At 42.0% G+C, this 13,572-nt stretch overlaps 1 protein-coding gene across 2 annotated transcripts; it reads left to right on the forward strand.

Moving 5' to 3' along the window:
- The first annotated feature begins 679 nt into the window (after nucleotides 1–679).
- LOC136429855 (uncharacterized) lies at nucleotides 680–12,622 on the forward strand. Of its 2 annotated transcripts, none has more exons than XM_066419904.1 (18): nucleotides 680–1,439; nucleotides 1,873–2,059; nucleotides 2,621–2,837; nucleotides 3,336–3,547; nucleotides 3,986–4,223; nucleotides 4,857–4,993; nucleotides 5,348–5,526; nucleotides 6,575–6,734; nucleotides 7,134–7,195; nucleotides 7,317–7,394; nucleotides 7,598–7,669; nucleotides 8,040–8,189; nucleotides 8,691–8,882; nucleotides 9,302–9,417; nucleotides 9,815–9,971; nucleotides 10,402–10,547; nucleotides 11,447–11,576; nucleotides 12,299–12,622. In XM_066419904.1, the coding sequence occupies exons 1-18, from the start codon at nucleotides 828–830 to the stop codon at nucleotides 12,542–12,544; spliced, it is 3,291 nt and encodes a 1,096-aa protein (XP_066276001.1). In that variant the 5' UTR covers nucleotides 680–827; the 3' UTR covers nucleotides 12,545–12,622. The 2 variants fall into 2 exon arrangements, with proteins under 2 accessions (XP_066276001.1, XP_066276002.1); XM_066419905.1 differs by having other exon boundaries at nucleotides 681–1,439; nucleotides 12,302–12,622.
- Nucleotides 12,623–13,572: the final 950 nt, after the last annotated feature.

Raw genomic sequence — 13,572 nt, forward strand, 5'->3', positions numbered from 1 at the left:
CTGGGTGGTAGGGTTCACCGCTTTGCGCTTTTTCACCTTCGTCAAAAGGTTATGTTATGAGTAGCGTCCGTGTGTGTGTGTGTTTGTTTGTTTGTTTGTTTGTTTGTGAGTGTGTGTTTGTTAGGTGTGTGTGTGACATGTAGTTTGTTTGGAACCACTTTTGCATTCTGAGCTATGCCCTTCTGTCCTCACAGTTGACATCGTTGGTGTGGGGAACACCGTGATGAATTTTGAAGGTGGACAGCCATATGTTAACGTAGGAGCTGCCCAGGAAATACTTGCACAAGGTAAGTGCATTGTTGTGCTGTACATTCATCCAAAATGTTGCTAGCGTCATTTAGCTTTTTTGATCATACGGTAAACGTTACTACACATATATCAACCTTGAATCTAGTGAATCTAGCGATGCCAATACGGGGAACAATGGGCTCCTCTTCTCCACTCGGCCATGTCCTCCATCAGAGAGCGAAGCTCTGCTGTGGTGATGCTACTGAGCGTAGCATCCCTTTTTAAGTTGTTCATGAAGCGTTTTCTGCCCTTTTTTCCTCCTTCCCTCTGTTGGCTCCCATAGGATAAGTTGGCTGGCTCTCTATCAGCTCGGTAGGTCGGGCGAAGTGTCCAGCCAGCGCTGTATATATTTAAAATAAAGACTTTCGGGACATTCTTTCATTATTTTTTTTTCAGAATCCAACGACCGATGGTCTTATGAGACCTTTAGTAACGATGTCACCGGATTCATCAACGCCCTGTCCTCAACCACAGGGTCCGTTCGCTATTCTGTCGAACACCGTGTACGGAAAGAATACTTACCAAAATTTCTCTTGAACATGAGGCGCGATTCCCTTAAGAGATTTCCGGAGTGCAGGCGTATCCTGACGGAGATGAGCAGCCAAGATAAGATCCCGTCAATCGCAAAAGCTAGTCTGAAACTTCTGATAGAGCTTGTTCTGTCTGACCCTATCAAGAACGAAACAGCAGAAAAGCTTCTGACACACGAAGAAATCTTTCGCAGTAGTTTAGACGCTCGTAGATTTGAACAACAGGATCAGATCGAGCAAGAGCTGAGAGTTAAGGCATATGCTCTCTTACTGTCTTGCATCAACCTTCACTGCTGCAAGGCGACTTTGAGCCCCTCAAGCGATCGCTTTCGGCAACCACTCACGCGCGTGCGCGAAGACCTAAAAACAATCAGAGGCGATACGCATGCGCTGACATCAGCTGTCTTCTTTGCTTTGGAAGCGATTTCACGGCTCATCGACTCTGACGAAAAAAAGTCGAAGGCACTGTTGACAAAACTGTCAAAATTCTTAACGTTTATCGAGGAAGAGGCTAAAAAGCAGGACCCCTTGACGGACAAGTTGATGAAGAAGGTGACTAAGTTCGTCAACAGCGTCACCAGTTACGACGAAGAGCTGGCACTCATCTTTCTGTCTGTGTTGGTGAGTCGGCCACTTCTTATAACAAACTACTTCCCGCGCATCTGCTATTTCGATGCTAGTCTTGTGTGATACTGTAGAACATTGTCCGGAAGCGAATCTGTAAAGTTCAATTGATCAACTTGTTCAACTTTGGCCCATTTTTTTGGTAGAACATATCTTAATAGACCTCTGTCAGTTAAGGCGGCCATTTTGAATTTCCAGGGGTCAGCTCGGGGTCATGCACCATAACAAGGCGTCAGTTGAGTGCTCCTACCATATAAGCCTGTATACGTATTGCAGTATAGGTTTTTACTCTCTCAACTCGATAAAGGTGTGGATTTGGTGTTTAACGTTTGCCTCCAAATCATGTTGAATCTCCTACCTACGGAATGTTCAAGTTTAGATTCAGGTTTTAAACATCAAAGTCAAGCTCACGAAACTGCTTCCATTGCAGACTCGGACAACCCCGGGTGGTCTGGTCTGCTTCCAGCTTCTGGCTGAATGTCGGGTCCACCGAATTGAGACCGAAAGGAGGAGGCTCAGCTTCAAGAGAACTACACAACACGAGCCCAGCTGGTCCGTCCTCTATCGGATCGCTTGGTACATGGTTCGATTGGCAAAGGATGTGGACACTCCAAGAGGTATGTGTTCTCTTAAACATCAACTCTAGTGGACAGCAGCGCCAGCTGTAACAATCACAGTCGTTTTTGTGTTGGGCTTCCTCTTTACAATAATTCCCTACACTACCAAAAATGCCTTTTCTTATTTTTCTTGTTTCTTCTTACACACACACTTAAAAGAAGAATACTTTCTGTGTTTAAGAAAAACATTTTGTCCACGAATTGAGAACTTTTTCTTAAGTAATTTTTCTTACAAAATTTTCTTGAAGTAAGATTATTCAAGAAATTAACTGGAAGAGAAAAAGTCTCTCTTAAACATGCCAAGAAAATACTCTTGCTAGACAAGAATTTCTAGAAATTCTTGATAGTGAAAATCTTTTTGAGAAATAGTTTCTCAACTTAAGAAAAGTAAGAATGTGTTTCCTGTTATGAGAATTTCCTTGGAAAAAATATTCAATCTTTTTTTCTTATTCATTCTTAAAATTCTTGATATAAGTAAAGTTGTAAGAGAAAAATAGAAAAAATGGTAGTCTACCTACTGTATATATGTCTTCGGTAAAGTTTATCTCTTCCGTTTCTTAGCAACCCGTGTTCAGGCCGTGAAAGCTGACAGCACCATGTGCCTGGGTTCCTTTTGGACCAACCCAGATCTGAAGAAGATCAACGACTTTCCGACTGCAAAGCCCCTCATCATGGCGATGTGCGAAGATCTCATCTACTCGGACATCCACGAGATCGCCGAGGCAGTGACAGGGCCCCTCCTGGTTCGAGGAGGCTCCATTGACTACGGCAAGCTCACGTATGTCCACGGTGTTCATTATGTAATCTACGCTCTCTTCGATTAGGGCATGTTGATTTGAACGAAACTAAACAGTATGGTATACCAGAAAATAAATCTTTAATCTTTGTTCTTTCAAAACTTCTTTTTTGACTTTGGAATTGACGTTGGCATTCTACGACATTAGTATCTGTTTTCTATACTTTCTTTTGGACTTTACAGCATGTATTTTCTCTTTTCGCAGCTGCTTTTTACGATTTACAGTATGGGCGAAAACATTTTCTTTTGGGAAACACACGGAAATTTATTCGCGCGTGGATGTCATCCATATAATCAAATCAGCATGGCCTTACAAAACGTCTCAGTGTATGCACCAATGAGGAGTTTGTGGTAGGAGATATGTTGTATATGTATATGTTGCACTAAAAAGCTACGTTGTCGTTTTGTTTGGCATGTCTTTTTTTAAAATGTGCACTTCGTCAATAGGCCCCAACTTCTCTTTTTGTTCCAATCTTCTAGAGAACGAGTGCTCCCCAAACACCTTGCACACTACCACCAAAATGAAGATCTTGAGGTGTTTCAAGACCAGCTGCCCCACCAATGTAACAACAGCGTCATCTACCAAGGCGTGATGGGCGGCAAACAGATCCACGTCGCCGTTAAAGTCGCCAGGGTTCAGAACCTGCAGAGCTTCAATGGTCTGCACGACACCAGCACGCCAGCTTGCAAAAGTAATCTTCAATCATTGTCAACTTAACATGCATGTGCAGTTGTAATTTTGCCATCAAATAGATTCAGTACACGCCAGCATTCTGTTGCTTGAGCATTTACAAAGACATTCATGAGAAATGCCACAAAGCAATGTTACCCAAATCTTGATATTGTATCAGGAATGACATTTTGTGCTCATTGCTTTTGTACGATAACAAACCGTCTTTTTATTTTTTATTTCTTCACATTTGTTTTGTGAGTATCAAGTAAAAAGCACAATCGCTCATATAAAGCCTTCTACCCAAAAACAGAAATATAAAACACGAGCACACATGGACCCTCGTAGCTGTAAGCAACATAATATGCTGTCATTACGTTGTATTGAGCTGTAGGTCTACTACGTGTATATTGGAAAGAGATGATAACAGAGTACTTCGTCTTCTTTTTTTGACATTTAGGGATCCAAGATGAAATCAAAGTCCTCCGACGTTTGAAGCACCCGAACATCATCAACCTGTTGGCGTCCAGTGTGGAATCTCCCGTTCATTACGTCATGGGACTGATGACGCACGGTAATCTCATGGACTACCTCCGGAAGCACAGGAGCCCGGTGCTGCCGCCTCAGCAACTGTTTGCCATAGCAATACATGTTCTCCGGGCACTGGCGTTCCTGCAAGGAGACAAAAGTGTACAACGGTATGTATAACTGCTCTTTGTAAGATATCCCAAAAGTCTACAGATGTATTAACTTCACTTGAACGTTCATCTGTGTTGGTAGAAGTCATTCTGTATCAAAGAGATAGGACACGTGACTGGATGAACAGTGGATAATACGTTGCAGAAAGTCTATGGCGCCCTCCGTCTCTGGGCTCTCTCTCCTCTCCATAGCTTACAACCATCTCTTAACAGAGACGGAGGGCGCCATGAACTTTCTGTAACGTATGATCCACTGCTCATCCAGTCACGTTTCCTAGCTACCTGCATAACATGACGTCACAGAAACAGTGTACTGCTCATTTCTTGCTAATTACAAATCAGGACTGGAGTTGATCAGACGAAAATTAGGATAAGTCCAAAATTGCAGTTTGAATATGATACAAATATGTTAACTTGATGTTTTTATGTCCATATATAGAGATATATATGTGTGTGTGTGATGTTTGCTATGTGTCAGCATTATCTGAACGTTTCGGGCTACTTTGGCGATAGTTGTATTGAATGAAGTATAAGCACTAGCTACAATTCATGAATAATTTCATAAAGTTAGTAAGTGACTGGGCAATGTTGTCCAAGTTGTCTCCCAGCACTATAATTCTTTTCGTCCCCCAGCAATGTCATGGCCAAAAATGTCCTGGTAACAATGGAGGATGGAGTGCTGTGCTACAAACTCAGCGGATTCTGCAAGGCACGAAAGGCAAAGGAGTCCAAGCCATATGCAGTCAAAGACAGCCTGACATACTTTAAAGGTATTCCGCCATCTTTGGTAAAGAGACATTGACACGATTTCGAAATACATGTACATTGTGACTCATTTTAGTAAGAGTTGCTCAGCGGTTCTAGTTGTTTTTCAAAAGACTTTTCAAAGCACTGGAAATTGCAAACGTCATGTTCAATTTTGTTCTTTCATCTTACGTCATATTCTCGACGTGACGTCACATTGTAGACTTGTAGATTGTAGTTGTGATGTATTTTGTGTTCTTCTTCTTATTTGTTACTGCCCAGTCTCATATCTATGAGATCATTGGCAATTGCGCATGGTTTAGTTACAACACAAGTGCCCGGTATTGACGTTATTTGTGTTAACGTTGTTCACGCTACAGGATCCTGGAACGAGCAGATGCCTCTGAGGTTCCTTGCACCGGAGTCTCTTGTGTCCCAGTGGTACTCCGCCAAGAGTGACATGTGGTCGTTTGGAGTATTCCTGTACGAGCTGTTCACATGCGGGGCAGTGCCGTACCAGGAGTTCGACTGCATGTCGACAGAGGACTTACTGTTCAGGGTAAGAGCTATGTACCTGTGATGGGCCTTACACCAATGTAGATTCTGGTCATCAGTTTAATGATTGAGCCGCCATGTAAATTTGATAATCGTTTTCATTTGGTCATCATCTCGCTCTTGCCTTTGCAAGCAGAGTTCATGGCAATTGATGTACCGAGATTATGATTTGATACAGAATACACATTTGACAGAGCATTTGTGAAAATTTTAAGTAAGATAAGGGGGGGGGGGGGCAGGGGTGCCAAAGAATTCATGCGAAGTTTACGGAATTCATACGAGGTTTACGGAATTCATACGAGTTTTACGGAATACATACGATCCTCTACGAGAAACATACGAATTTTACGGAATACATACGATCCATTACGCAGAAACACACGAGTTTTACGGAATACATACGATCCATTACGCGGAATACATACGATCCTTACTAATTTGTTGGCCATCGCCCTAGCACCGAATCTAGCTTTGTCTGGTCCTCCTAGTTGTTCTAAGCCTACATCAGTCTTAATTTAGTGCAGCTTGACATTTTGAGAGCTTATCCGGATCGGATACGTCATTAAGCTCTTAAAAGCCAAGATATCGTACGAAGAACTGGTTATCCCGAGTCCGCCATCTTGAATATGGCGGTCATGTCATGTGACCCAACAAATCATGAGTAAGGATCGCATGTATTCCGCGTAATGGATCGTATGAATTCTGTAAAATTCGTATGTTTCTTAGTAATGGATCGTATGTATTTCGTACAATTCGTATGTTTCTCGTAATGGATCGTATGTTTTCCGCAAAACTCGTATGAATTCCGTAAAATTCCTATGAATTCTTTGATACCCATGGGGGAGGCCTTTTGTATTCTTTTGTATTCTATAAGCAGATCTATCGGTGGCAATGACAGTATCCAAGTGGCAAAAGTGGCCAATAATACTGCTTTTGCCCTTTGGATACTGTCATTGCCATCGAAAGATCTGCTTGGAGATTAGCATATGCTCACCTTTCTTTATTTTGTAGATCGTCTGGAAAGAGTATGCTCACCTTTCTTTATTTTGTAGATCGTCCGGAAAGGTCTCCGAATGAAGCAGCCCAGCTGCGTGCCCACCAGCATCTTCAGACTCATGAAGGACCTCCTGAGGGTGGACGAGCTGGAGAGGCCAGCAGCAGACCTGGTGCTCGAGCAGATAGAACAACTACAGCCGAAGTACAGCAATACGGGTGGGTGTTTCCTGTTATTGTATATCCTACATTGTCAAGTCTTTCATGATCACGAATATCTTCAGAATCACTGATATTTTGTCCTTGCGTCCAGGCTCATTTGGGAATCCTTTCTTTCCTGGAGGATTGCCTTGTCATTTACATTTACATCTACTCTCCAAGCAGAGCTAGGGTTTCGGCTGGTTTTTAACGTGTTTTTAGGCGTTTTTGTCATGCCTTCTACTTTGTCATCGTTTTTGTTGTGTCACAACAAAAACGATGACAAAGTAGAAGGCATGACAAAAACGCCTAAAAACACGTTAAAAACCAGCCGAAACCCTAGCTCTGCTTGGAGAGTAATTTACATCTACATCTACATGGTCCTACATCTACATCTACATTGACATTGACATTTTTCAGACGATGACTGGAGACCGTACCTACCACCAGTCGAGGACGTTGTCGATGCCTACTGCTGCCAGGTATGGTTACACCCACTCACGTATGGTTCTATACACCACCTAAAGTATCCAACTTCACTAGCCGACTACGTCTTCCTTTCCGATGCAAAAGATAAAATGTGCAGTGTTTCCCGTTTTGCAGGAGATCCCAGAGGCACTGTTAAAACGTCTGAAGGACCCGGATGCCAGCAGCAGTGACAGGACAAGTATGGCCGGCAATGTAAGTTAGCACGGAACAATTCATACTTTTAGTTATCTTTTATTCTTGCACCTGCCATACCACTCTTTCTTGCGAAGAATTTAACATTTACCGCCATTTAAAAAAATTACCTTAGGGAGTGATTTTTTATGAAGTATCATAGACCCATCCCATCACTGGTTATTGTATGTGATGTGTGATTTCATTTTTGTTGTTTGCTCTAGGCACTGCAAGAATGCTATGAGGACCTGTTGCTGAACTCGCCCGACAGACCAAAGGAAACGGTCCACAAGGAAGTACGTCATAATTTTGCGCATCTCATCATTATTTCTAATATTTCAATAATAATAGTTTATTGCAAATTCATGCCCGTAGGCTAATTGCATGTTGACAACAATGTCGAAATACAAATGTAAGGTAAAACAAAGGTATACATGAATACAAAATCATTCTATATTGCTATTCTACAGTAAGTTTCTATATCTACGGTACTAATGCGGGGTTTCAATTCATTTCTGCGAATGCCAGTATGGGCATCCCCGGGCAAATTATCATGACCGTGTCCAACTGCAGAGAATGTTTTTCTCAATTGAAGACAACCGTATCGTGATTATTCTGACATGATGACATCCGATAAACACCAGTTAAGGATTTCGTCTTTTGCAGGAAACCCTGACGTTAGAAAAAGTGCCGAAGGCCCTTGCCTCTGTGGAAACGTATAGGGAAATCGGACCTACCACCAAGGACTGTGAACAGCTGACTGCCATCAGATTTATGAAGGATCCTGTGCGGAGTGGAGAGGAGTTTGCCTGCCTGGTACGTAATTCTGCTTCTGGCATGTCCAACTTCTTGCCAATGACGGCGGCCATGTTGAATTTCCCGGGGTCAGCTAGGGGTCATGTACCAAAACGAGGCTGCAGTTTGTGCTCCCTACTTTCAAACCTGTATTGCAATATAGGTATGCCATATTTGGTGGTACATTTCGCCTCTCTAAGGTGAAAACTGCGGTACATGTGCCTGTCAAATGTAGAAAATATTGTTGTGGACATTTGGACTGGTTTTTGGCTAAATCTTTACTCATTTTGCACATTTTTTGACGGATGACTTCAGAACATTGAGCGTCAGTGTCTATATCCACCATTTGTACTTTGCAACCTGTCTATGTTACCTTTCCTCATTCAAAGTATGAATAATTCACCAATGCCTCAACCCTTTCGTTGTCAATAATGTCTTCCTTTTCCTTACACTACACTCTGTCGCTGTTGTAGTGAAGCGTTCGACATAAACTATTCATTACAAAATTTCTTTTCATTACAGTACACAGTGAGGCCCTCAGCCGGCAACCTCCGTGACTACCTGTCGAATAAGTGCTGCAGCAGCCCATCTCTACTGGAGGATTTCTGTAGGGCGATAACCCTGGCAGTGCAGTGTCTTCATGGGAAGGATGTCGTCCACCGAGACCTGCGACTTGAACACGTCTTCGTGGAAAACGAAGATGGCCAACCCAAGGTGTCTGACAGTCTGTCATAACTTGTCTCATCCCCTGTAGGCTTTCGGTGCTTGTACATGTTTTAACCTATCTACATGTAGCTATAGCCACTTTACCACAATATGCAGGAAACCAAATAGAGGTACTACCATGTCCTTATGTATCAAAGTTCAACTGCAATTTTCAACATAAGAGATTGGACTTTCGACAGGCCAACTTCAGTCTGTATCAAGGAATGAGTAATTCGCTGCCACTGTGACGTCGCGTTATGCAAATTTGACTCGTGACTCTGTGAGCAGTGGATCACTAGTTGCAGAAACATGTCTGCTAGTCTGCATTTCCGTAATTGTACATGTTTTGTATGGTGTAGATAGGTTCAAGTGGCACAAAAGTTGCTATAATAGAGATTTTACGTTATTATCTCATCCTCTACCATCAGGTAATGCTGGGCCGTTTTGGTCGGACCAAGAAGCTTCTGCAAGGCCCGTACGACGAGGACGTGTCGGAGAGCTACTTCGAATACGGACGCCCTGGACCCGTGGATGCCAGCAGATGGTTCGTATTTTTATTCAGGAATCTGTATTTTCTTCTTAGATTCACGGCAAACATTATGTTTTTGCCAAGCATCTTTCGAGGCTGCTATCGGATACGATAGTAGTCATTTTTATTTATATCTAACATCTACTAACGTAATTCCACCAGGGTACATAATTTCGCCACCCTGAAAAGATACGTCCGAACAGATCTCCAACCCATGCAACGGTACAATGCACATGTAGATCTAAACTGTGCATACCCGGGGGTGCTGCACTAGAGATCTCTCAAACCCACTGTTTTTCAAAGTTGCGGATTTATGTAACCTGACGGATTAATGTCAATGGAGGTTAACCACAAAGGCTCTATTTCATGAACGATTTTTGAAGGTAGAATTCTTTGCTAAATCGTCATGTAGGTCCCCACCTGAAGTGCTTCACTTCGGCCTGTACTCCTTCAAGAGTGACGTCTTCAGTTTGGGGTCGGTGTTCCAGGAGCTGTGGCAGGCGTTCGACGCACCCATTGGAGCCCCATCTCACCTAACTGTGCCTTACCAGGGGATGAAGGCAGAAGAGGTTTGTACCACGCAGCCAGAAAAAATGTTTATCAATTCTGTGTGTCTATTTTGTAAAGAGCTGAACAATGAAACAAACTGTGCGTGTGTTAGAAAATGGTGATGAGTCGATGAAGTTTAGACATCCAGGTAGAGAATGATGTAAACAAGTGACTGGAAAACTTCGAGAGTCAAACGTTTCAGATAGCATTAATTCACTATCGTTTATCCAGTATATTTTTATCATATTGTATGAATGATTCCAGTTACTTGATTTATTTTTTTTTACGTAGAATAATGATAACTTGAGTTTCTTGTTGCGGAAAATATGTCTAGCATACATACATTGTGTATGGCTTCTCATCACCACAATAAGTTTTTTGCATTATTTGTTGTGGCGTGACATATGCATAATTATTTTATTGATATGTCTGTTGTCGATGATTTTACAGATCAAGGACTTTCTGGACAGGAACATGGTGTTGGAAAAGTCTCCCAGCTGCCCGGACTGGATGTTCCAGCTGATTCAGAAGTGCCGGGCCTATCACAACGTGGACAGGCCAACACTGGAGGACATCCTGCAGGTTTTAGAGACTCAGTAAGCCATGCTCATCGTCCTTTAATAAACATTGTAATGAATGAAGTTGAGGGGTAAAGAGTCGCAGTAATCTATCATGTGGAATCTTTTAATTACAAGTTTTATTTCAAGTTCATGCCCGAGGGCTTATTTCAGGTACATTGTAGAAATATGGAGAAAAACATACATGTGACAGTGAACTGTGACTGGCATTGTTGTAAAGATAGACTACCTAATACTAGTGTTGGTTTTATATAGACAAGCTGGGTTTGACCTCATGTTTAGAGGCAGTGGAAGACGAAAAGTCCCACCTTTTGCAGAATTTGTGGGCTCTGTGATTTCAAGAAGAAAGTGTCATACGTTTGTGTTCATCCGTGATGGTTTGAAAGTTGGGGTATCTAATAGATCATTTATGATTTGTAAATGGACACTTGTATTCAAAACTACAGGTGGGAACATGCAACCCTACCAAAGCTCCTCAGTCATATGTGTGGAATGTTGTAGAATGTAGTTTCCAATTAATTGCAATCAGAGGAATGGCTCCGGCTGGTTTTTGGGCGTGTTTAAGGCGTTTTGTCGGGCTTTCTATTTGTCCTATTTTCTTTATGTCGCCAACACATACGATTTTTGGCGACAAGCCGGACCCATTCCTATTTATTTATTTTTTTTATTTATCAATCTTTAGGGTAGTCCCTTCAGTTAACGAGTAACTGGTTTCCAAGGGAGCCCTATTACCTAACAAATCATAACAAATCAGAATACAAAAGGAATAACATAACATAAACTTCATTAGTGATCAATTACACAGTCATATAACATAATTGCTTGGAGAGTAGTAGAATGTCCTGACATGCGGAAATCTCAAAACTGTGAAGTTCTTACCAAATTCTTATCCCCCCCCCCCCCGACCCCATCGACAGCGAGGTTCCTGAAGAATGGAAGGAGGACCCGTACATGTTCGACTACTACGCCCTCGTGCAACTGTTCGACCGAGAGTCGCTCTCCGACGATTCCGACCCTGATCTGTACGAAGAGGTCGCCACCAACAAGGTAAGAGCAAATATTCAATAAAAATGTGCTGAATAAGATTGAATCTTTACCATGCACTGGGTTACCTATTTAATTCTCAGACGTTTCAAGTGTCCATCTAACACTTTTTAGAACATCTCGGCCGTTTCCTATTTTGTTTATATGAATGTTGTCTACTTACTATGTAAGTTCCGTAAGTCTTAAGTAAACATTACTTTTTCATTGACAAAAAATGTTAGATGGACACTTGACACGTCTGAGAATAAAATGCGGTAATCCAGTGGTAAAGATTCAATTTTTTTCTTCATTTCTTGGACCTGGATGTCTAATATTCACAAATGTAAATGTGACTACTACTCGATAAAAAAAGTCTCTGGACCACCGCAGGATGCTAATTACTTTCACTATTACGTCCGAAGCTATGGTTAACATGTCGAGGGCACATCTGGCTAAATCTGGTTTAGATAAGAGACTCAACACTTTTGTGCTTCCTAATTTCATTGTCTACTTACGCTATCATTTGCAAGATTACTTAATCAAAATCTGAAAAGAAAGATATTGTTGATAAGAAGTTCTGTCGATGACCCGAATGAGACCTTCCAAAAAGAGCAGCTAACTTTAACGTTACTTTAACCTTCTCCCTGCTGCCTGACCCTGTAACCGATAGAGAATTGGGTGCAAAACAGCTACTTCAGTGTGATGAAGGTTAACTTTCACCAATATGTTGGATCATTTCGTTACTACAGAGAAAAGAAGATGGTGGCACTACGTGCTCCTCGCCGGAACCGCTGTATATGAATCTCCCTCTGTCGGGACAGCAGGGAACGACAGACAACCAGGACGCTGACTCGGATGAAGAGGATGGTGCTTCGGGGGGTGAAGATGGGGTATTGCAGGCATCTGCTATTTGGGCCGAACAACCTGTTCAGATGAGGAGTCAGTCGAAAAATAACAGAAGGAGGACCCGATATAGCATGTACCATCCCTAGTTATCTCTTAGGGTTAGGTCCCGATTGCGCCGGTGCCCATAGGGGGTGTAGTCCCGACTGTGTATGTATGTGTGTGTGTGTGGGGGGGGGGGGGGGGTATGGGGGGGGGTACCTCCCGGTGTTCATCTATTTGATACCAGGTCCCGCGTTGATTTTAAGTCCGAGTTGAAATGATCACGGTCCCAGCCGGGCCCAAAAATAGCCCGGCAGCCGCAGGGTGTCCCACGGGGTCACGCCCGAAAGTGCAAAAAATATATTTAAAAAAAAGCCCGTAAACTACCTGCCGGGGCCCCCTTTTCCAATTAACCACTAAGTACTTAGTATTAGGGCTGCTAGCCGTTAAGGTAATGATTGTTGCAGGAAAGCTGTAACGTTTATTAGGCAGTGAAAGGTGGTCACAGTGAACGTTACGTTACATGGTACATTATCCTAACGTTAATCGTGGTTTGAAGTACCCATAGTTAGTGCCATGTTAAGTCATATTTGCGATTGGATCCGGAAATCTCAGGACCGAATGTTTTGAGAAAGCTACTGAAGGTTATGTTTATGCATGTACAGTATTGCAATGATTTGTAAGATTAAAACGGATGTGCATTAATGTGCGAGGAATCAATATGGAGTTTAAGATTTGTTATCAATATGTATATTTGGCAATAGTGTGTATAATATAGGTAGTTTCGTGTATATTTCATTATGTACATACATGTAATTGGAAAGGTGATTGGCCATGTCATGTTGGTTGTAAATATAACACACAAAAAACTAAATGCTCTTGTAAATTCTATATGTTCATATTGTAGATTCAGATCTTGGGGTCTGAGATCAACTTCTGCAAAAGTGAGATCTCAATTTCTAAGGATTAGATTTCATAAAAATGCATCTAAACTGGTTGAAATATGGGTTTTGTAAAATACCTTTTTCATGATTTTGATAATGAATGAATGAACGTCCTTTATTGCACTAATGTTATATGATATTACAAGATTAAGCTAAATACAGGTCATGGTGATAAAGCAGAAGTATAATTA

This window comes from Branchiostoma lanceolatum, chromosome 3 (genome assembly GCF_035083965.1).
Source record: "Branchiostoma lanceolatum isolate klBraLanc5 chromosome 3, klBraLanc5.hap2, whole genome shotgun sequence".
Lineage (NCBI taxonomy): Eukaryota > Metazoa > Chordata > Leptocardii > Amphioxiformes > Branchiostomatidae > Branchiostoma > Branchiostoma lanceolatum.